The sequence below is a fragment of the Sebastes umbrosus genome, chromosome 19 (assembly GCF_015220745.1).
Source record: "Sebastes umbrosus isolate fSebUmb1 chromosome 19, fSebUmb1.pri, whole genome shotgun sequence".
Lineage (NCBI taxonomy): Eukaryota > Metazoa > Chordata > Actinopteri > Perciformes > Sebastidae > Sebastes > Sebastes umbrosus.
The window spans coordinates 25,591,371-25,617,300 of NC_051287.1; the positions used below are offsets into that span (position 1 = coordinate 25,591,371).

The 25,930-nt window shown below is 42.6% G+C and overlaps 1 protein-coding gene across 5 annotated transcripts in view; it reads right to left on the bottom strand.

The window, feature by feature from the left end:
- nrg1 (neuregulin 1) overlaps positions 1 to 25,930 on the bottom strand; it is a 52,144-nt gene that overhangs the window by 20,843 nt on the left and 5,371 nt on the right. For all 5 annotated transcript variants that reach the window (XM_037752078.1, XM_037752080.1, XM_037752079.1 and 2 more), the window contains 2 exons: positions 12,653 to 12,791; positions 5,479 to 5,537 (listed from right to left, as the gene is read on the bottom strand). In XM_037752078.1, coding sequence (XP_037608006.1) covers positions 5,479 to 5,537; positions 12,653 to 12,791 — 198 coding nt within the window. The remainder of the gene's footprint in view (positions 1 to 5,478; positions 5,538 to 12,652; positions 12,792 to 25,930) is intronic.

Genomic DNA, 25,930 nt, shown 5'->3' on the forward strand with positions numbered 1-25,930 from the left:
AAGCTACAGCTTTACAAATATACTGTTGCCATCACTCTTTGCCAGGGTTTTTATATTCCAACAACAGAGCCCCCACTCTCTGCACTAATAGCTCAGTTTGCTTTGTATCCAGTTCTGAATTAAATTCACTCTGCACACAAATTGTTTTTTGTGTCACTTGGAATAAGCTCCATGGAAGTTTTACAGTGAAAAATCTTCCAAATGTTTCACCTGTAATAGTCCTTCACTGTACAACACTTCAGAGAAGTAGGCATGGGTATTCTGTCAATTTTCTCAACACTAATGACTGTCAATCACACATTAAAGGAGACATTCTGGACCTGTTTGTGTGTGTGATGAAACACTGCCAAACCAGGAACCAGGAAATAAAGATGATAAATGTAAGTGAAAGAATAACATAGAATAAATGAATATCAATTGATGACATTTCTTTCAGTGCTTTAATACCTAGTTCATTACAAAAGCACAATTTTGAGTTCCCTGTACCTTTAAAATACTGTATTCCTATCATAACACCCAATTCATTTTTTAATGGTTCTGAATGCAAAATTCAGAGCATTTTTATTGCCTCTGCACGGCTCTCAACATGGTTGACGCATCTAGCTGTGCTAATAGAACTAACAGTGCAAACAACGGCAACAGTGCTGACGAAGCTCACAGTGTTTACCTGAAGGGGGAACTGGAGGGTGGGTGCTACGCTTCTGTGACGGCGCCATTCGTCGGGACGCTGTTATCAGCTTTAACCAGCATATGAGCGCAGTGCAAGGCAGCAGCCATGAGCTAGTCAGTGGGGCACGCTCACATGCACGAACATGCACTAAAAGCACTCGCGGCCGGCCCAACTATGTAAATAAAGCACAGAGAAGCTCTAATTACAATACATACAGAGGGAGAGAGACTTCATTCTCTGCTCAGGTGGAAATTACTCCTCTATATCTTTACATAGACGATAGTTGTTTGCTGCTATTAACCGTTAACACATGAAATACCTAAAATGATCTGAATACAATATCATACATTATGTATTCAACTTTGAGGCACAACTACTGCAATGATGTGTCTTGTTGCATGCACTTCCATCAGTGTGCTTGCATCTCTAGACTGCCATGCCAAACAGTCGAAAGACAGTCAGTTAGTGGGTTAAGGGATACACTCTACAGAAAATACTCTAATGCTGTCATGCTATGACAATCATGCACCATTCCCAACACACAGGGCTCATTATTAAGATTAAAAAAAAGAAAAATCTTTGAATTTATCAGTTTAATTTTGACTGTTTAGAAAAATCAATACAGCTGTCCGGGTCAAATTGATCATTATTATCGGATAATTATAACTTATAACTGGATTTTTGTTGTTGTGCTTCATTTCTCGTGCAGATTACCATCTAATTGACATTTGGATATTTATTACAGGAATACAAAATAATGAAACGGACAGCTTCGCTATTTACTGGCTCGGTGCCAATTCTTCTGCCTTTTCCCTCACCGAGGGGCCAAGCAAGAAAGCAATTGGCTCAGCAGCCCCTCAATGTCTTGAGCCTGATTTGGTTGATGAATATGGAGCTGTGTCCTGACATGGTGTTCACCATTCAGAGTGCACATGAAATCCACCACTTCCGTTTTTTTACGGCATAGTATTTGGGTTACAGTTGGATCCACTGAACCGGAGTGGTTTCTTGCCTATTATCTTTTCTTACCAGCTTCTCCTGTACAGAGGCTCCTTCTTAACTTGTACACAATACCACATTGCTTCTTGTGTTGTGTGGGTTATTGCAACAGAGAGATGTTGCCACTACTTGGTGAAACAAGAGCAGAATCCCAAACACACCACTTTCACACCCTTCACCCACTCTGTCATCAATCAAGTACCTGCAACCCCTGCATCCCCTTCACCCCGCCACACTGGGGTCAGTGTGCCTGCACTCAGGATCTGTGAAGAATGTGTGTGTCAGCTCTTTAACAGACAGAAGACAGGAAGGCACCACACCCAGACCATGGATGTATTAAAAGAACTGGATACAGCGTTGGAGGCGGGGCCCCGGTCATTCCTATGAGAGTTGCTCATTGGCGCATGAAGCCTAAATGGCTCGACTTCCATCTGGAAAAGTACCCGGATCTTGGCGGAGTAGCGTCCGCTCGGTCACATGGCTTGGCCACGGGGTCCTAACGTCACGCCGTCGTCCAGCCTCGGTCTGGGTCTCATTCACATGAACGGAGGAAGGGAAATAACTCTGGATTCGGCTGTTAGTGCGTTATAAAACTTTAAAAACGTAATGATTTAAATAAGGGCTATTAGAGGGTTCGTATTGGGGAGTTGATTCACCTTAAAAAAAATTATCCACTGAGTTACAGACGTCTCTTTTTCTAATGTAATGGGGAAAAGTGTTTTTGGGCCCAATGCATCACGTGACGGACACAGAACTTGCAGTACCGCCGTTTGGCCACTACGAAAGTCGGGATCGACGACCGGCGCACTTCCTGGGGGCTTGGAACAGACTGCGTGGCTCTCTCCTGTCTCAAAGACTGTGCTGACCAGCTGGCCCCCATCTTCACACAGATCTTCAACAGATCACTGGAGCTGTGTGAAATCCCCTCCTGCTTCAACGCTCCACTATCATCCTGGTCCCCAAGATACCCTCCATCACAGGATTAAATGACAACAGGCCTGTCGCCCTGACGTCTGTGGTCATGAAATCCTTTGAGAGACTGGTGCTGACCCACCTGAAGGACATCACAGGAACCCTGCTGGACCCCATGAAGTTTGCCTACAGGGCAAACAGGTCAGTGGATGATGCAGTCAACATGGGACTGCACTACATCCTGCAACACCTCGACTCTGCAGGGACATATGCAAGGATCCTATTTATAGACTTCAGCTCGGCATTGAACCCCATCGTCCCTAGAAATCCTTCTCCCCAAACTCACCCAGCTCACTGTCATCTGTCAGTGGATCACAAACTTCCCGACAGACCGGAGGGAGCAGGTGACGCTGGGGAAAATCACATCCAGCACCCGGAAAATCAGCACCGGCACCACCCAGGGATGTGTGCTCTCCCTACTGCTCTTCTCCCTCTACACCAACGATTGCATCTCAGGAGACCCGTCTGTTAAACTCCTGAAATTTGCAGACAACACAACGTTCATCGGCCTCATCCGGGATGGTAGTGAGTCTGCATACAGACGGGAGGTTGACCAGCTGGCCCTCTGGTGTGGTCAGAACAACCTGGAGCTGAACACCCTTAAAACTGTGGAGATGACAGTGGATTTCAGGAGGAGCCCCACTACACTGGCCCCCCATCACCACTCTGAACAACACTGTGTCTGCTGTGGAAACCTTCAGGTTTCTGGGATCTACCATCTCCCAGGACCTCAAGTGGACTACCAACATAGCCACCATCAGGAAAAAGGCCCAGCAGAGGATGTACTTACTGCGCCAGCTCAGGAAGTTTAACCTGCCTCAGGAGCCAGATACAATTCTATATTGCAATAATCCAGTTTGTTCTCTGTTGGATTAGCCACCAAACCGGACAGGAAGGCACGTCAACGGACAGTCAGAACTGCAGATATAAATAATTGGTACCAGTCTGCCCTCCATTCAGGATTTATACTCCTACACCTATTCCAAGTTCTCCCATCTGATAAGCGCTACAGAGCACTGTACCCCAAAACAACTAGACCAGGGGTCGGCAACCTTTACTATAAAAAGAGTAATTTTAGGCAAATAAAAAAAACAAAACGAAAAAAAAAACATAAATATGCTCACGGAAGCTTTGGAACTATCTGTTATGGAAGTTCAGAATGTAAAAGGAATATTTAACAACATGGAAACTGGTGTGCCCATCACACACCTGCTTGTTGTTAGCTGTCAGATTAGATTTTATTAATTAAATACAAACTACCCCATGGAACTAGTTTGTGACTCATTCACAAACTAGTTCAAGTAACAGGCCTCAGATTCACCACAAGGGGAAGCTGGTTAGTCATTGTCAGCTCAGTTCTAAAGAGGCCAACCTGTGCCACCTATAGGAAAGGTGAGAAAAAGGAAGGTAAAAGCAACAGAAATTTTGAATCTGTAGGAACACGTTCTCATCCCAACTCGTCACATACTGCCGCTTTGTCACGCCCTTTGGGATAACTTTAGATTTAGGGCATCAAAACCACTTCGTTACCTTTGGCGTCACTTTAGTTTTAGGCAACAAAACTACTTAGTTAGGTTTAAGAAAAAATGACATGGTTGGGCTAAAAAACTACTACATTTGTAAAGTGAAAATGAAACTGAATGTTGTGAACATGGGACACGAACAAACAGCTGATTGTAACGTGAAAGTGAAACTCAATGCAACAGCGGTTTCCTGGATGAAAGCCTTGTGTTTGTTGGGCCCTTCCACCCGCCCTGTGTGTCTTTTCGCTCTTTACACAAAGACACCACACTCCTGACACACTTTCTTTGAGCGTTTACTGTTGCTGCGGATGGGTTTACATTGTAGTTAATGGAAAGCCTGGTGCGTTCCATACCGGTGTTAAAGGGTGCCTTGTGCGGCGGTATCAAACGAAGAAGGGCATGACAAAGTGTCGGTATTTGACGCCCTGGGAATGAGAACGGGCTGTAAGTAGATGTAGATATACATACCAATGTCACTGTCTGCATGAATCGAAAGTAAATTGTGCCACCCACAGGCACTGAGTCTGTGTGTGTGCATGCCTGACTGCCTTGCCTGCCTGTCTCCGTGGGTGCGTGTGTGACCTGTCTGTGACCTACAGCTGACTGAACACTTCAGTGTCTCACCTACCTACATTACTGACCTTGCGTCCTCCTTACAGGCACTTAACTTATGGTAAATTGCAGCAGTTATTATACATTCATGAGAATGGAACACATTGGCACGTCCACACCCGCAGTTCTAAACTACTGCTGCTGTTATATCTTTCGCTGATAGGTGGCATAGGTTAGACTGGAACAGCATATCCATAGTCTGAAGCAGCTGCCACTGTGGTCCTACAAATGCTTTGTATCAAAGACACTATTTGTCCTTGTTTCACATGTGTATATTTATCTCTTTGTTTGTGTAAAAAAAAAAAAAATTGCTATGAAATAAACGGGTAGCATTAAATAAAAAAAAAATGTCATTTACTCAAATACTGAATATAGCTGAAACACTGCTCAGCCTACTTGCCCATCCGTGTATTTAAATATACTTGACCTGCCAACTCAAACTGGCAACTTGAAAGAGAAAGAAAGTCTTTCGTATATATAACTGCAGGAATATATTTAAACACACAGACGGTAAAGATTGTTCATTTCGGTCATTTGAAATGGAGATAAAATGTATAGAACTTCTACAACACCTCATGCAGCTTTAACAGAAAAGATAATACAGAGAAACAAACTTCAACATGCAAAACGTCGGGCTGCACAAGAACTGTTAACTGAGCATGCATCCAAACCAAGAACAGATAGAATAGAAAATAGACATACTGTAAAAGCTGGCCATTACATAGTTTTGGCAACGATCCCCAGTAAATTCATTTGGACACCTGAGAAGGAAACAAAAGAAACAGACAAGAGAGAGTTTGTTTATACGGAGAGCTGTGCAAAACCCACGACAGTCATCACTGGTGTTGGCAGGAAGGGCCAGCTAGACCAATATGTCTAGCTATGATCTGTGAGTCTATTAATCATCTCAGACCTTCATACACAATTACATTGAATTATGATCTCCAGTCCAGGGTGATATGAGAAACAGGCCCTCCATCGAACTCTATAGGTTTGAATAATTTCTTTGCAGCAGACTGAAATTTGCATGTACGTATGTATGTGGCCACTCAGGACAAGCCTAGTCTTGCCTGTAACATAATTCTATATTGTGGGTGTCATGACCCCACCCAACTAACAACATGGGCCTAGATGCATGGCAGTCATACAGTATGGCAATCAAAAAGAGCATTGAGGGCTCCCAGTGATGGCTCTGTTAGTCATGATGTGCCAACAGCCCAACCAGTGGTTCCCTGGATCTCCTGTATGTAAGACGTGTTTTTTAACAACTGAGCTCGGACTTGAAACATCAAAGTGATCAGTGCTTGATTTTCCCAGTCGAGCACTGGGAAAATATTGGGAAAAAGATCTGATGCAGGGAACGCCCGTTATGAGAGTGTTCTCTAGGGGGGTGGGGGTGAGGCTGAATGGGTAGAGCAGTAGATAGTATGTCTTACCTCCAGACAAGACACACCACTTCAACCCTAGATGGAGGCTGCTCTGAACAGCATGGATGGGGTGTGATGAGATGTGAAGTACATGCAAATTTTAGTGCACTACTCCACGGGAGAGTGTGCTTTAAAGCCTTTAGACCCATTTAAAGGGCTCATAGAACTAGAGTTACAGCAGGAACAATGCCTTGCTTAACCAGATTTTTAATCACTGCATATAAGGGAAACATGGATTTCTCCACCATTTGTTGGAGAAAACATGACAGATGTGAAACACCAGCAATGACATGTGGGATTGATTACAGTTGATTTCACATACGTTTTGGGTCTGAGACTTTCTTAAGAACAGCTTGTTCACATCGGTGCCCAGTGAATCCCGCCAAGCACCTGGTTGATGGGTAGAAAGGGAAGAGGTAAACAACTCTGACACGTTACACACAAGACATCAGAAGAACACATGGACAAACACAAAGACATCCAGTGTACAGTCACACAACATGGCAGGATCCAGGATACAACCCTATAACCAAACAACGCTGTTGTTTCAGTTTATAATGTCTAATTCCAATGGTTTTACAATTCTCACGTCCTACGCTATGTTTCAGGTAAATATTAATGCAACTCACGTTGCTTTCCGATCTTTAGCGCCCTCTTTTGAGCCAGGAAGGGTTTGCCGTTTGGGCACCCTTTTTTACCTTGCGCGTGAAGGGGTGCATGTGCCAAGTGTGTCACGGCAGATAAGGGAAAATTGTGGTTCAATTCTCCTAAGAAGATCCACCTCTGTCCTGCTGAACCTTAGTTCTATAAACCCCATAAGACTCTCCCTCAAGAGTATGATGCTCCCGAGATTTCTCACTGGAGTCAATGGGCCAGATGCAAGAACCACTTGTAAAAACAGGTTTGTTCTTAAGTGGCACGTACAACAGAATTTGTGACATTCACCAATTTTCTCGAGGCACGATGGAAATCTTGAGTGCTCCAGACTAGTCGTATGAGTATGTACAGTCAGCCTTTCTCCACAGGGGCCAGAAAATCATCTGAATGAATTTGGAGTTTAAATATAATACATAAATCAACTAAAATAAAAGATATAAATATGACAAACTTAATGTAAAATGAATATTCTGTTTACCATATAATCATCATCATTATTGCTTGCCAAATTACAGAGATTGTTTTTAGATTTTAGAATTTTACAGGCATATTTCTGCACAGAAACTTCTACTATCCAGCAGATGTTAGGAAAGTTCTCTCACTCCACAACATATACTCATACAACAGTTTGTATGATATCTTACGAAAAGGTTATTCCTCCTTTTTTTTGTTCATTTTCCTACAAATGTCCAGCAGAATGTGTCAATTGTTGCAAAATGCAAAACAGTCTTTTCAAAATAAACTTCCGTCCTCACATACAACCTCCTTAGGTTTAGGCAAGAAAACTACATAGATAGGATGATGAAAAGATCATGGTTGGCTTGAATTAACTCTGGAAGTGGCATTACATAAGTACGTCAGTTACGTGACAAATAAATCAACGTTGACTTATGGTTTCACCCGGGACTTGAACGCCAGTCTCCTGAGCGAAAGGCCAGTATTTTTTGACCCACCGATCTTCCCTGACCTCCTACCTATACGGCATTTGCCGCTATTTATATTTCCTGGTTCATGATTACATGAATTACACACAAATTCATTTTGTGGGATATACATGAATTACAGTGCACTTTTTGTAGGTATAGCTACGAACAGTGTATGAGAGCAGCCTGCACTCTGACTGCTGATTCAGGAACTTCATGCAGGTCATTGTCTAGTATCATCAGGATGTCAAGTTTTCAACACGGTTTGGAGTGAAATTCGGTATTGGTGAATTTAGTGCGTTTTATGAGTAGGCTTTCTGTGACATTGCCCTCTGCAGGGGTCGGGTCAACACTGCTCAACCTTTTCTTTCAATGGCTCAGCAGCCAAATTCCCAATTTTAAAGCATTTTTAGATGAAAAGTTAAGCCAATAATACTGGTCAATTATGAATAAGTATAGTTGAGCAGCATACTTGCCAACCTCCAGACATCATAGCCTAAATGATGCTGATTAATCACTCTGAGTTCACTTACTGTCCAAGAATCACCACCTTCATGTGGTGGAGGAGTTTGTGTATCCCTGTGACCCTGGGAGCTGACCCTATATGAATCTGCCTTCTAGAGCCAGACCTGGGAGGGGAGTTCGCCGGCGAGCATGGCAGGAAAGGAATCGGAGCTGGTGCGGGAGGTGGAGCGATACCAACTAGATATAGTTATATAGAGTTGCCCAGGGTAAGAGGTGCCGGCCGGGTGTGGGGATACTCATGAGCCCCCAGCTGAGCACCACTGTGTTCTCTTAAACGAAAAGGTTGCCTCGCTGAGAGGAAGCTTCTGACTGTTGTTTGTGCTTATGCGCCGAACAGCAGCTCAGAGTACCTGGCCTTCTTGGAGTCTCTAGGTGGCATCCTGAAAATGATACCGTCTGGGGACTCTATAGTTCTGCTGGGGGACTTCAACGCTCACGTGGGCAATGATGGAGATAACTGGAGTAGGGGGATTGGGGGGAACAGCCTCCATGATCTGAACCACTGTGGTGTTTTTTTATTGAACTTCTGTGCTAGTCATGGATTGGCCATAACAAAAAACATGTTGGAACATAAAGCGATACATAAGTGTAATTGGTGCCAGAACAACCTAGGCAAAATATTGATGATCAACTTTGTGGTCATATCATCAGATGTGCAGCCGTAGGTCTTTAGACACTCAGGTTGTGAGTTGGGTCAGATGGAGGGGGAGGCTGGCAGACAGACCTGGTAAACCCAAATGTGTAAAAAGGGTGAACAGGGAATGTCTGGCTGAGGCCCCTGACTGCGAGGTCTTCAAACTCCCACCTCCGGAAGAATTTGTTGTACATCCCGGAGGAGGTTGGGGACATGGAATTCAAGTGGGCCAGGTTCAGAACCTCCTTTGTTGAGGTGAGTTGTGGTTGGAAGGTTGCCCATGCCCGTCGTAGCGTCAATTTAGGCCATTAAGCTGAAAAAGGAGGCTTTTCGGGCTTGGTTGGCCCAGGGGTCTCCTGAAATAGCAGACAGGTACCGGGGGACAAGAAGGGCTGTTGGAAGTCAGGGACAGTTCTGGTGGAGTGGCAGACTGAGATGGTGGTTCCCATTTTTAGAAAAATGGGGCCAGAGGATGTGTTCCAATTATCGTGGTATCACACTGCTAAGACTCCCTGGGAAAATGTATTCCAGGGTGCTGGAATGGAGGCTTCAACCGATTGTTGAACCTCAGATTCAGGAGTAACAATGCAGATTCCGTCCTGGCCATGGAAGAGTGGCCCAGCTCTTTACCCTTGCAGGGTTGATGGGGTGAGGGTTGTGGACTTGGATAAGGCTTTCGACCGTGTCCCCTGGGGAGTCCTGTGGTGGGTACTGCGGGAGTAACGTGGTGAGTGACGCCGCCCAGTCCATCATAGCTAAACTACAAACTCAACAGCCCAATGCTTTTATTGCCATCTCAGGAGACATTAGCCAGGTGTCTCTCTCAGCAACACTGCCAATCTTCTCACAGTTTGTGAACTGCCCTACAGTACAAGGGAAAACAACACTTTGTAACTACTGTAGGCAAATGTTAAGGATGCATACACTCACTGCCCTGCTTCCCTGGGAAGATTGGATCACAATCTAGTACTTCTCACCCCCCTCATACCTCACTCATACCCGTCCATTGTCGAGCAGCTCCCTGTAACCGAGAGGACAGTCAGGAGGTGGTCACAGGATGCTAAAGAGACGCTACAGGGTTGTTTTTAGGCCACAGATTAGGATGCGCTCTGAAAGCCCCATGGGGAGAACATCGTGAGTATGACTTGCTGCATTACTGACATCACTTACTGTGTGGACAACATCATCCCCACTAAGACAGTGTGGCATTTCCTAAACAATAAACCCTGGATTATTAGTGACCTGAAGGAGATTCTAAACAAAAAGAAGAGAACCTTCAGGGACGGGGGACAGAGACAAATTTAAAAGTGTTCAGCGGGAGAGTCAGGCTCAGGGAAAGCAAGGACGCCTACAAGCAGACAGAGAAAGCTGTCGTTCTCCAGCTGCAAGATCTGTGGTTCTTCCGTATACCAGTGACGTGACAGTGATGTACTTGGAGAACTACAGAGTGGTACTTCAGCTTTGGTAGCCGTGGGGCGTAAAAACTTCCTTGTTCCTTGTTCTCTTCTCTCGGTTCCAACAGCAAAAATGGCATCCCAGTGCAGTGCAGTTGATGTTATGGATGAGGATTTTTACAGTGTACATTTTACAGTGTAGATTTTTCAGTGTTTTGGCTGACTCAGATATTCAGCCGGAGAGAGGCTGCTCAAGGCCGCTGCTGCAGTGGGGAGGATGTGGTCAGCGGGGACACTCCAGAACCTCAGTTGCCGAGAGCAAACACAGACCGGTGGAGCCTTTGCTTAAATTGCCCTCCGATGCCAACAGAAACAGAGTCGTTCTGCTGTAATGACGGTTACCGCAAGCATTTTTTTGCTGTGATACTGTCACTTAGACAGTATCAGGACATTCTGATGTAAAATTAGTACAATTAAAGGGAAAACAGACAGGAAAGGAAGTGGCCTGTTGCCACTGAACAATTTCACTTGTGAGTGATAGCAGACCACCCAGTGTCACTCAGACAGTATCAGGACATTCTGATGTGGAATTTCAAAATCAAAGCCTTCTTAATGGAAAGGAGTTATTTTCAAATGGGTTAGTTTTAGCTCACAGTTGTCTTCTGTAAATTAAGTCCATGTCTTTGTTAAGCTTAAACTCTTTTACCTGTGCAATTATGTTTTGCAGTACAATAATCAGATTCAAGAACAGTTGTAGATGAGTTATCTTATTTACCGTAGTTATGCCTTAGAACAGCAGCACTGTGCAAGAGTCACGCACATATGTCACACGCCAGAATATTCTCCATTTGATGTTTGTTTTGTGTGCATATTTATTAGTTGCTGTGCTTTAATTATTTAGAATTATTTTCTCTCTAATTGGGGTTTTTATTGTTTTGAATAGTATAGTTTGTTGTGTCTTGTAGTTTTTTTTTGTGTCGTAGTGTACAGCCTACCACAAATGCAATAGACTTGACAAATAACCTGATTGAGCAACAGGACTGATAGCTGGAATCCTAAATCGGGTGCAGGACACAGAGGAGGTGCACGCCGAGGGATTGCACCGTGGAGCTGTGACGAGAAGGAGCTGTGTGCCGTACGAGAGTATCTACTCGCCATACACGTTTATCACAGAACAGAAACAGGTAGTAATACAGCTACGTGGGTGTTTCTACACAGTAATGACCTTGTGGGTCACAGGTGCAACTCTGGTTGTTATTCTGCCATCTTTCTCATAAATAATTTCAATAAGGATCAAGAAGTATAAAAAAAAACCTAAACAACTGGCCTTTTATACAAACTAATGCATCTTATTCAAATCATTGAAATGAGTCGCATTCTTCTGCATTTCTGTTCTTTGCTTAAATTGTTCTCGTACAATAAAATATTGTTCATTTTTCATGAATGGATGTTGATTAGGGATACCACTTTTTTTCAGACCGAGTAAAAGTACTTACATTTGGGTACTCACCGATACCGAGTACCAATATGAGTACTTCTCTGTGCCAAAAGACCCTCGTTAACAGCCAGCTGGAGGGTGTGAGCGACACACGGCAGGCTGGGGAGTCCTGCATACGAGGCTGTGCGCCGCAACCGGCTCTAGGTCGGCTTGGAAAGGCTCGGGGCGAAGGTGGCTCGCGGCCGCAGCTTTACAGCGCTTCCCGCTCGGACCTCACTGCACCGTGGACCTCTCTCCCCGCCGGGGACGGCCCCCTGCTCCCGGTGCGACTATAGACCGGGGCGGACTGTCCTCAGTACGCCCCAACCGCGTCGTGCCACCAGATCGGGGCTCGGGCCACGTAAAAGGCGCCAGGTGTCTGCGGCGATGTCTGCAACCCACCCGACCCGTCTTGAAATACGGACCGAGGAGTCTAACGCACGCGCGAGTCAGAGGGTGCAAGCAAAACCCCGTGGCGCAATGAAAGTGAGGGCTGGTGCGCGCCGGCTGAGGTGGGATCCCGGCCCAGCGGGGTCGGGCGCACCACCGTAAAGTGGCATCGGTGCCGTTGTATCAGAGCCGCTGTATCGGAGCCGTTTTTCGCGAGTACGAGTACATGAGCAAAGTATCGGACCCAGTACCCGATACTGGTATTGGTATCGGTGCATCCCTACTTTTGATGTTTTCATGATAGTTAAATATATTCTCAGAGTAGTTCCCCAACGCTTTACACCCAAGTAACATTCGGTTTGCATTACTCAACATATAGCAGTTATCATAAATCACAGTAACTGCTTTATTACATATTCAGTCTGATGAAAACATATAACCTACTGTACCTGCAAAGAAACTTTGTGCTGCCTGGCATGATTTCAAGGGTGAAGCACTCCCCTCCATTAACACAGTAGTTCCTCTGGTTGTCACTGCAGCGGGTCACGTGACTGGAGGTCTTGGCTGTAGTGGTGGTGCTGGTGGCAGCTGCAGAAGACACAAGCAATTAGTGCAGCAAGAACACAACACAGACACATTGGTTACACTGAGCTTGTAGAGTAAAAGCAACATTCTTAACTAAAAGCCATACTGGCTGTATGTTTACTGAGAGTGGAGGAAACATCCCATGATTCAATCCTTCTTAAAGGGAAGGTGAATCTGAAATGGCAGCTACAGTCAGATTGGATTTAGCTTTAATAGAGACCCAGTTTGACTGCAAATAAAATTGATCAAAATGTCCATAGAAACACCTCAAACCACTATGTCAGTACTACACTCCATTCATATGTTCAGTATGTTATTCTAAATGCACATTTTCAGGAGGACATACTGTAGATCTCCTGTTTTCAAGAGATGTCTTCAGGAGATATTGAGCCTCATGCAGCAACACTATCTTAAATTTCTCTTAATTTTCTGTTAATAGAAAAAGTAAGTAAGTCAACTCCAGATGCACCAAACGTTCTTAACCATCCAAGTCTGCTCTGACCCAGGTGTGCTGAATAATGAATCCCACTTAAGGCGTGTGGCCGATTGTTTATTATTAGCACAGGTAATGCTCCCCAAACCCTATAAAAGGGCAGGTGTTGTGCCGCGTGCAAATAGTCTGGCACATGCCCAAGAACTGGAGAGATGCCACCAAAAACAGTGATGAAGATGATGATGATGAGTGAAGTCCACAGTGGCTCGTGGAAGAGCATGTTCTCATCTCAGACCAACATCACTGGGTGAAAACACTTTTTGCTCTCTCTGTAATACTTTCCAAACACCTGTACCCTTTAAATCCATACCCACTGAAATCTCAGCTCATTTTTATATATGAGCAATTTGCCCCTAACACAATGCCTCATCTTCATATCCCTTGTGGCAAAGCAGAAAATGCACTACTGGAGTCTGGTGAGAACTACAGTTCACGAGACTGAGAAAAGGAATTTTAGGGATGTGACAATATACAGCACCATGGCACGATGTCATAATACAAAAACCAAAATAGTAAATTGTACAAAAGTGTGACCATATGCATTAAATACAATAACATTGGATCCTTGGACAGATCCCATCTTTACTACAAAGGGCACTACGTCTGTGGTTCAGAGGAAGACCGGTTTGTCCACTAATTCTAGCATTTTAGGAGAATATTACCCGAAAAACGCAGTTGGGTGTAGTCTACTTTTTCCAGCCCTGAGTAGTGTTTGCAGTATTTTTCTCTTTTGAGCTGCATACACACCTCCACCGAGGTCGCGAGTGAGGGGACTATGGAACGTGAGATTTGCCGGAGAATCGGAGCAGCGGGGGCGGTATTGCATTCCCTTTACCGCACTGTTGTGACGAAAAGAGAGCTGAGCCGGAAGGCAAAGCTCTCGATGTACCGGTCAATCTTCGTTCCTACTCTCACCTATGGTCATGAGGGCTGGGTCATGACCCAAAGAACTAGATCGCTGGTACAAGCAGCCGAAATGGGTTTTCTTAGGAGGGTGGCTGGCGTCTCCCTTAGAAATAGGGTGAGAAGCTCAGTCATTCGTGAGGGACTCGGAGTAGAGCCGCTACTCCTTTGCGTTGAAAGGAGCCAGCTGAGGTGGTTGGGCATCTACTAAGGATAATGATAGAGATGGTGATAGTTATGAAAGGGGGGAGCTAGAGGGGACAACATGCAGCAAAGTACACAGGTCAGATTCAAACCCAGACAGCTGTGGTAAGGACTCAGCCTTGGTACATGGGGTGCCCGCTCTACCAGGTAAGCCACCAGGGCATCATACTAGCTACATTATTACAGTTTCGATGTCTAGACATCTGTAGAATATGTCACGGACAGTGAAGGTGATCTATTGACATCATATCAGCAAGATTACTACAGTTTCTATCTCTGTCTTTAGAATATGTTACGGAGATGACATTTCTTTTATTTATTTATAATTAAAAAAATTGTTTTTAAATCAACACTTCCTCCTTTGATTTAAAAATAAAAGCCCTCAAGCGTTTTTTTCTATGGACAGAATTCCTTCATTTGTTAACATAAGGCTTTTATTCTGAAATATGAGCAGTCAGTGCTGTGAAACATGCAGTGACTTAGAGAGTGCCATGAATTGATAAAGTATGGGTTTTAAATCAACACTTCCTGCTTTCATTTCGAAATAAAAGCCCTCAAGCGTTTTTTCTGTGGACAGAATTCATTCATTTGTTAACATGAGGCTTTTATTCTGAAATATGTGCCGGACAGTGTTGTAGAACATGCAGTGACTTGGAGAACTCCATGAATGCATATAGTACGGGGTTTTAATGGTGGATTATTACCATTATTTACAAATTACCACATGTTTCTTAACCTTTCTCTGTCTAAAATAAATATAAATTATATTTTAATGAAATGAAATGGCCATTAAAAGGCAAACTCTATGTAGAAAGAAAGGGCTGACAGCAGCAGCTGCAGCAGCAGAAACGCAGCTGACAGGCAGGTCACACGCAGCTGACACGCAGCTGACACGCAGCTGACGTGTGAATCACGCAGCCACCACGCCACGCAGACGCCACGCGCTCCTGACGTTCCCTGTGTGTCCCGGGCGTAACTGTATGTAACATTAATACACTGACTAGGATGCATATACTGTATACTTACATGTAGCAGCGTCATACGTTACGTAGGAAAAAGGTGTTAGAAGGGCTTGAGGGAAAAATAGCATTTTGATGCTAAAACATACATACTTTGACCAAAATTTGAATGTTCGGATTTGAATACACAAGGAACACCACTGGGAAGCTACAAAATTATACAAAAACTTAAAATAATAATAATAACAATAATAACAATTATAATAATAATAATAATAATAATAATAATAATAATAATAATAATAATAATGGACCCGCCAATTAAAAGAAAAAAGGTAGTAAGCCTCAAGGGTGTGAATGGGTACAGTGAGTACAATACTGCCAACACAGCACATAACAGCACTGCAAAAAGCAGCTATAGCTCAGATAACTGATAAAAGAATGGATGACATTAGAAATGAGATTATGCAGCTGAGTAGAGTTGCACGTCGATCAGGGTGTAAAATATGCAGCAAAAAGACATTCCTGTCTGTATTGAACGTGAACTCTTTATGACAACATTTCAGTTGATGTTAGAGCTTCAATAAATAAATAAAGAATGGAGTTTGGAGTGGAAGCTTTACTTCAAGAAAAAATTGATTGCATTCATTAGTCTTTGAATATTTTTGTGTACCAAAACCATTACTGTTAATGATTTACTTTGGAAATATTAAACAGTAATCAGTGGATGTATTAGAAACAAGAACCAAACCATAACTTCCATAAATCAGCAGCCTAATAGGCACAGTAAATACTGTTATTTTGCACCAGTTTAGAGGGTTTCAGTAACGCAGTCATGCCTGGTGGAGTGCAGAGATTAATGCAGATTTTTCTGCTTAGTTTTTGCTGTTGGATGAGAAACATTAAACCAGTGAGCAGAGACAGTGCTGGAGCTTAGCCAACAGGCCACTTCACTTCTCTGCTGTTCAGGCTCTTTCGGGCAGAGCTGGGATTGTATTTGCAGAGCAATCAGTCTACTGCAGCGGATGGTGTTTCTGTCAAGTGTTTGTCAAGGACAAACCATGATGCACTGCACCAGCTGAAATCTCCCTCTGCATGATTAACATGAATCACAGCAGTCAAAGTGAAGGTGAAACAAGAGTTGGATAAAATAATCAAATTGAGAATCAAATACTGTATTGTATGTACACATTTTGTGAACACCACAACAAAATCCAACCTAAACTAAGTAAAATTGGTCTGTTATCAATGTTTAAAAAAAAAACTTCCATCTGACTATACGTATGTGCTCGGTTACCAATTCAAAAAAGCTTGGAAAAATACTTTTATTTTCATTTATCTATTCATTCATTATCTATGTATGACGATGTACTCTTAGCAACCAAAAAATAGAAGCCCTGCCCCTGAAGAAATATACCTGTCAGCTAGTCCTCAGAAGGCTAGGAAACCATTCATTCCATCCACAACATTCACTGTGGAGTAGCATCACAGCAATCCCCTATGCTTTTCATTACGTTATTCATTCACCTTTTCCAGCAGTCTTTCTCTCACTGACATGACCTTTTCACAGCAGGAGCTACCCGTCACTGCTCCCATCACTTAGCGGTAAGCTAATGTGGATGCATAATGATTATGTTGATACTAACTCATTACTTTCTGCACGTGTTTCACGATTAACACATTTTAATGGAAAGGTAGTCACAAGCCTTTATTGTCAAGCAACCACAAGAAGTATTGACAATGCTATCAAAATATTCCACTTACCAGCAACATACCAGTACCAGAGACATACCACTATGCTACAGCGGCACAAGCCTTGTACCAGCAACATACCACTATGCGACAGCGGCACAAGCCTTGTACCAGCAACATACCGCTATGCGACAGCGGCACAAGCCTTGTACCAGCAACATACCACTATGCGACAGCCGCACAAGCCTTGTACCAGGAACATACCACTATGCTACAGCGACACAAGCCTTGTACCAGCAACATACCACTATGCTACAGCGGCACAAGCCTTCTACCAGCAACATACCACTATGCTACAGCGGCAAAAGCCTTTACCAGCAACATACCACTATGCTACAGCAGCCCAAGCCTTGTACCAGCAACATACCACGATGCTACATAGGCACAAAAATTTCAGCAACATACCACTATGCTACAGCAGCACAAGCCTTGTACCAGTAACATACCACGATGCTACATAGGCACAAGCCTTTCAGCAACATACCACTATGCTACAGCAGCACAAGCCTTGTACCAGCAACATACCACTATGCTACAGCGTCACAAGCCTTTTACCAGCAACATACCACTATGCTACAGCGGCACAAGTCTTGTGCCAGCAACATACCAAAATGCTACAGCGGCACAAGCCTTGTACCAGCAACATACCACTATGCTACAGCGGCACAAGCCTTGTACCAGCAACATACCACTATGCTACAGCAGCACAAGCCTTGTACCAGCAACATACCACTATGCTACAGCAGCACAAGCCTTGTACCAGCAACATACCACTATGCTACAGCGGCACAAGCCTTGTACCAGCAACATACCACTATGCTACAGCAGCACAAGCCTTGTACCAGCAACATACTACAATGCTACAGCGGCATAAGCCATGTACCAGCAACATACCACTATGCTACAGCAGCACAAGCCTTGTACCAGAAACATACCACGATGCTACAACGGCACAAGCCTTTCAGCAACATACCACTATGCTACAGCGGCACAAGCCTTGTACCAGCAACATACCACTATGCTACAGCAGCACAAGCCTTGTACCAGCAACATACCACTATGCTACAGCGGCACAAGCCTTGTACCAGCAACATACCACTATGCTACAGTGGCACAAGCCTTGTACCAGCAACATACCACTATGCTACAGCAGCACAAGCCTTGTACCAGCAACATACCACGATGCTACATAGGCACAAGCCTTTCAGCAACATACCACTATGCTACAGCAGCACAAGCCTTGTACCAGCAACATACCACGATGCTACAGCGGCACAAGCCTTGTACCAGCAACATACCAGGATGCTAGATAGGCACAAGCCTTTCAGCAACATACCACTATGCTACAGCAGCACAAGCCTTGTACCAGCAACATACCACTATGCTACAGCAGCACAAGCCTTGTACCAGCAACATACCACTATGCTACAGCGTCACAAGCCTTTTACCAGCAACATACCACTATGCTACAGCGGCACAAGTCTTGTGCCAGCAACATACCAAAATGCTACAGCGGCACAAGCCTTGTACCAGCAACATACCACTATGCTACAGCGGCACAAGCCTTGTACCAGCAACATACCACTATGCTACAGCAGCACAAGCCTTGTACCAGCAACATACCACTATGCTACAGCAGCACAAGCCTTGTACCAGCAACATACCACTATGCTACAGCGGCACAAGCCTTGTACCAGCAACATACCACTATGCTACAGCAGCACAAGCCTTGTACCAGCAACATACTACAATGCTACAGCGGCATAAGCCATGTACCAGCAACATACCACTATGCTACAGCAGCACAAGCCTTGTACCAGAAACATACCACGATGCTACAACGGCACAAGCCTTTCAGCAACATACCACTATGCTACAGCGGCACAAGCCTTGTACCAGCAACATACCACTATGCTACAGCAGCACAAGCCTTGTACCAGCAACATACCACTATGCTACAGCGGCACAAGCCTTGTACCAGCAACATACCACTATGCTACAGTGGCACAAGCCTTGTACCAGCAACATACCACTATGCTACAGCAGCACAAGCCTTGTACCAGCAACATACCACTATGCTACAGCGGCACAAGCCTTGTACCAGCAACATACCACTATGCTACAGCAGCACAAGCCTTGTACCAGCAACATACTACAATGCTACAGCGGCATAAGCCATGTACCAGCAACATACCACTATGCTACAGCAGCACAAGCCTTGTACCAGCAACATACCACTATGCTACAGAGGCACAAGCCTTGTACCAGCAACATACCACTATGCTACAGCAGCACAAGCCTTGTACCAGCAACATACCACGATGCTACAGCGGCACAAGCCTTGTACCAGCAACATACCACTATGCTATAACAGCACAAGCCTTGTACCAGCATCATACAACTATGCTACAGCGGCACAAGCCTTGTACCAGCAACATAGCACTATGCTACAGCGGCACAAGCCTTGTACCAGCAACATACAACGATGCTACAGCGGCATAAGCCATTTCTACCAACCTACTAGTGGCTTGTAGGCCGTTATATGATTGGCATAGAAGTCGGTGGGATCTTCTATCTTAGATAGATCTCTTGGATAGTCTGAAATGTATATTATATTATCTGATTAAGAAGAGTTTGTAAACCTTTCAAGTAAAGGTGTGAACTGTCCGTGTGTATGTGTGTATGTATAAAACAAAGCACTGGTTCATGTTTCATTTATAGCCTGTTTTCATTTATGGATTGATTCAGAATGGAATAGAGTAAAATAGAATAGGACAGAACAGAATGCCTTTATCATTGGCCATTGTAGGCTACAACAAGAAATGAAAAGTATCATAAAAATAAAAAGAAGAATCATATTGTCAAAAGTAAGCGTCATATAAATAAAAAGAATAATCATATTGTCAAAGGTAAGTGTCATATTAATAAAAAGAAGTAGCATATTGTCGAAAACAAGTGGAATATAAACGAAAAGTGCCGTATCGAAAATATTTGTGGCATATAAATCATGCTGTGTGTAATCGACTTGAGCCATGATGGACTTTAAAATAAAAATATAGTGAATAGACTAATTAATATACATACATACAATCTAATTACTAACAATACACACATTGTCATTTCGGACTATCCGAAGATAGATCATAGGAAAACACCCCGATGTCAATGACAATCATATCTATATCTTGGCCCTTAATGAAACATAAGTGCACAAATTCAATAGAAAAACACACTTTCCAACCGTTCCTGAATAAAATAATTCAGACTGTAAAATCTGTGTAAAAGCTCTCTGGGTTTAGTTGCTGTTAGTTGCTGTGAATGAAATCAACAAGTTACCAATAGTCCTATAGTGCCCCCTCCTGGCTGATATAGGAACCTTCCACTGCAGACTGAGACAAACTTTACAGTAAAATAGCCTGTATGAGGTGGTGTAATCAACAGGCACTCACATCTTTATTAGGTTGATTTATATTTTCTATTATTAATCTGCAAAGTAACCAAAGGTATCAAATGCAGTGCAGTAAAAAGTACAAATATATAAATATAAATATTTCCCTCTGAGATGTAACAAGTGGAATAGAAGTGGTATAGAAATTCTTAAGTAAAGTACAAGTGTGTTAAAATATTACTTAAGTACACTAGAGTAAGTGTATTCTTTACTGCTGGTAATCACACACACACATATTGTCACTTCACTGTATCCGAAGATAGATCATCGTGATAAAATACCCCCCACGTTTATCATAGTATGTCGGTAGAACGGCATCCATATAGCAACCGTTTACTCATTCAAAGCATTTATGGTGAATAATAATATGTAATACGTATCTCTGGGCGATATGGCCTAAAAATAATATTGGGATATTTTTTGGCCATATCGCGATATTGTCAAATATCCTCTAAGCACTTCATAAATGCTCGATTTAAGCCTTTGATGCATACAATCACACCAATATGATGATTCTTGTAGTCCCTGCAGCATATGTCTGCATTAAAACTTTCTTCTTTATATTCATTAGTGGTTTCTGTTGGAACTATTTTTGAACAGAACAATTCTTGCATGCAAAAAGGGAGAAATCTCAAGTTAAATTTAACAAAACAGTATCCAACAGTATTCACTTTAACCAAATAGTTATCTGTTAATACATGCTTTATTTTTTTATATATATACGTATATATACATAACACACACACACACACAGTTTTTAATGGCATGTAATAAGTGTAAAGTAACTTATTGTCATGTTTATCGGTAAGCTGTTATAACATTAGGGTTAACCCTAACCCCTTCTCTTAAAGTGGCAGCAGGCAGTATACTTATGGCGTCATTGGGCAAAAATTCCATAATAACCTTTCAGCATATTGTAATTCAAGTGTTCTGAGAGAAAACTAGACTTCTGCTCCTCCTCATGGCTCTGTTTTCAGACTTTAGAACATCTAACCCGTGACAGGAGTCTTTGACCAATCACAGGTCATTTCAGAGAGAGAACACGCTCCTATTGGCTTTGCTTCGGTCATGTGACCGGTAGTTTGGCGTTCCTGCAAGAGAATTCACAATAACTACCACAAACTTTCTCATTTTACAGCTAAACCGTGCACTACAAGATGATTCTGAAAAACATTTGAGGAGGAAATAGACATTAACGTAACAGAATATTGATTCATATTTGATCAGCGCTGCCTAGTTTGACCTTTTGGTCGGAGTTCGCGAGTGATTGACAGACGGCTCTCATAGACAGCAGATCTCAGATCAGCTCTGACTGCTTGTTTTCCTCCGGTCTGTGAAATCTTGCAGATGCCGTTAGGAACAAAGGAGGACACCAAAGGACACAGAGGCACATGATTTTTCTCAGGTTACCTGTTTCATGTACTACTGTCACGATATAGCGACCGTTTAATAAAAATTACTTTTTTTAATCATTTGCTCCAATCTTGCCTACTGCTGCTTTAAAACATCCATGGAGCCAGAGGAGGGAGGGAGAGAAGGAAATGCCAAAGCGAGTCTCATGCCGGCGGGGTGGCTTAAAAACATTACATGACAATTTGTAGTAGATGTTCGTGATATAGTCATTTTATACACCGCGCAAGGGACAAGCCGCGATACATCAACTATATTTGATGTATCGCCCACCCCACCTGCCAACGTTTAGTGCCAATGCAAGAAATTGTACGTCCTTTATGTAGCGCAGGGAAAATGAAGGTTGTGGAAATAAAAGGGAGCTTTTAGAGCATCTGACAATAATGCAGAAGACAGGAGTTCACATCTGATCACAACAGTTAATAATTGCCCCACATCCTTCCCCTGACCTTAAAGGTGCCCTCTGGAGTCATTCAGTGTTTCTCACCAGAACACATATGTCTACCCTTGAGGTCTGGCAAATGTGTTGAAAGCATTTCGTTCCTCATAAATCATTTGCAAAGCCACATATTTAAATATTAAAAAATATATATTTGGTAACACTTTCTATGACACCCGTGTCTATAATGTATTATAAACCTACTTATAAGTGAAGTAATTACATCCCAGACGTATAGGCATATTATAACAGTGATTAATACATTAGAAAAAAGATTATGATGCATTACAACTGTGAGAAGCAGATTATAACGCATATTAAGTATGTTTATAACGCATTATACAGTAGACTTGGGCGTCATAGAAAGTGCTACCTATTAACAGTCTTTTTCTTTGGTGTATTACCGTGGCATACTGTGGTTGTGTATATATATATATATATATATAATATGTTGTCATCAAACATCATCATCTGAGTTTTGCAGAATCATCCCATCTCACAATCTGTCTGGCCTGTAGAGGCAGTAGACAGCCATGTGGTACTTCACACCTTCTAGCGAGGGGTTTCTCAACAGGGTGACATGCAGGAGGTTCAAGGTCATAGTGTGCCTCAAACAGAGTGCTTTTCGGTTCATTTACCGTAGAGAGATTGGAAGGCACATTGTTAAAAACTAGTACATTTGAAGCATACTAAGGCCTTCACTATCCCAATAATTACATGGACCCACTATAGGAGTCACTGCAGCAACAAGAAATGCATACAAGAACCCCTCATACAAACACATATCTGTTCTTCAGTGGCATGTACATGTGATTTAAAGGTCCCATATCATGCTCATTTTCAGGTTCATACTTGTATTTTGTATTTCTACTAGAACATGTTTACATGCTGTAATGTTCAAAAAAAACTTTATTATCCTCATATTGTCTGTCTGAATATACCTGTATTGCCCCTCTGTCTGAAATGCTCCGTTTTAGTGCATTTCAACGGAATTGCAACTGAATTGCGTTGCTTGGCAACAGCTTGGGTCCATGTTTACTTCCTGTCAGCTGATGTTATTTACATACACTGCAACAGGAAATAAACTGGGACACATTTAGAATTGTTTTGCTTAAAACTGTGCAATGGTCTAAATATTGTATATTTGTGACATCATAAATGGACAGAAATCCTAATGGCTTGTTTCAAACATACAATTTCTGAATATGGGCTGTGTGTACAGTATTTCTCCGTATATTGAGTGTTTTGATAGTTCAACAGTATTTATATAGCACTTAAACCTGCTTTATAACATAAAAAACATTAAAATCTCACTTTTTACAATACAGGACTAATTTTCTGTTATTTAGAATTTTCTCTGAGGTAAGATTATCTCGAGTGATCCAGACTTGTCATACAAGTCATGTGCAGACAGTCTGCCTTTCTCCACAGGGGAAAAACACTTGTTTGACCTGAAATGTAACTATGACCTATATCAGCTTTAGATAAAAAAAAAAAAAAAAACACTGTGTGGCAGTTTTTGTTGATTTTTCCAAAGCATTTGATAATGCCTGCTCTTGAAGAGGCTACATAATATTGGACTTGATATTAATGCAAACAATTGATTCAGAAACTACCTTTCAGAGAGAAAACAATCTGTTAAATTGGGAAATTATCATCCTAAGTTTTTATCAGTAACAAAAGGTGTTTCACTGAGTTCAATTTTAGGTCCAGTTATTTTCACTTTTAAGTGAAACAATATCATTCCATATCTATACGCAGATGACACAGTGCTGTATTATGATTCTGCACATCTTGCAGTCAAAAACTTACAGCTTTACTTTAACATTCTGCAAGATGCTCTTACAGACTTAAGACTTGCACTAAATTCTGATAAAACAAAGTTCATGCTATTTTCCAGAGCCAGAGCCATAGACTATACCAATGTTAATATTTCTACTGTGAACAGATTTATGATTGAGAGAGTCACAGAATATAAATATCTCTGCATTTGGATTGATGATGAACTCTCATTGAAATGTCACATTGATACTCTTGTGTGCCGACTCAAGCAAAAGGTTGGCTATTTCTACAGAAACAATACCATCTTTCCCACGTTTTGTAGAAAAAGGGTTGCTGAGGCCATTTTCATATCAGTTTTGGACCACAGTGACGTGATTTATAGGCACGCATCGTCTTCAGCTCTTAAACTTCTAGACTCAGTCTATAACTCTGCCTTGAGATTTATTACCGGTGATGTCTTTGGTACACATCATTGTATTTTATGTGATAGGAGGGTCCTCTCTCCAAGAGAGAACTGATATTCACTGGTATATTTTCGTCTATCAATTTCAATCTATTTTTAAAATGTTATCTATATTTTATCATATTACCTCTCAGAATTGCTCTGTCACTCAGATGGGTTTTATCAGACACGCTCTACTGACTGTGTCCTGCTTCACGTTCCAGGTCTGAACTTGGAAATACTGCTTTTAATCAGGCAAGAATAACAACAATCAATGTTTTTTAACAGACCCCACAATTCTTTTAATTTAGGTCGCTTCATGGTAAAAGAAAAATACAAACCAGGTACAGTTATTACCTCCGCCAAGGCCGACGGCCTAGGAAGGAGGATATGTTTTCACCGCCGTTGGTTTGTTGGTTTGTCCGTTTGGAGGATTACTCCAAAAGTCCGTGATGCATTTGAATGACATTGGAGGGGTCGGGTGTGGCACGATGAACAAGCCATTCAATTTTGGTGGCGATCCGGATCATGATCCAGCTTTGGGAATTGTTTTTAATAACTATGCTCACCCTGTGCATTAACACCACAGGCCACCACAGGGGGGCAGCGACGTACATGAAACCTGCCTTGGCGGAGGTCTGCGCTCTCCGAGTGCACTTCTAGTCATCCTAGTAATAGGTTAGTATATCAACATATGTCAATTTGTTACCATGAAATTAGTAGTATTACCAGTACTAGTATTATTTCAATGTATTTTTTTCGAGATATTTAGCAAATTTTTTAATCTGTTCAAAATGTACCTTGCTGCTTTATACAAATGCATGTATATATTCCATCCATCCATTATCTGTAACCACTTTTCCTGTTCAAGGTCGCGGGGTACACCCGGTACACCCTGTACACCCTGGACACCCTGAACAGGTCGCCAGACTATCGCAGGGCTGACACATAGAGACCATTCAAACTCAGTCACACCTACGGGCAACTTAGAGTCAACAATGAACCTAAGCTGCATGTCTTTGGACTGTGGGAGGAAGCCGTAGAACCTGGAGAAATGTATATATTTATTATTGTAAATCAATTAACAACAGAAAACAATGGGAGATATTGTCCAGAAACCCTCACAGGTACTGCATTTAGCATAAAAAATAGGCTCAAATCATAACATGTCAAACTGCAGCCCAACAGGCAACAACAGCTGTCAGTGTGTCAGTGTGCTGACTTGACTATGACTCATATGAATCATGTCTCCTCATCAACCTCTTTGCGGTGTGGAGTCCCTCAGGGGTCGGTTCTTGGACCGATCCTCT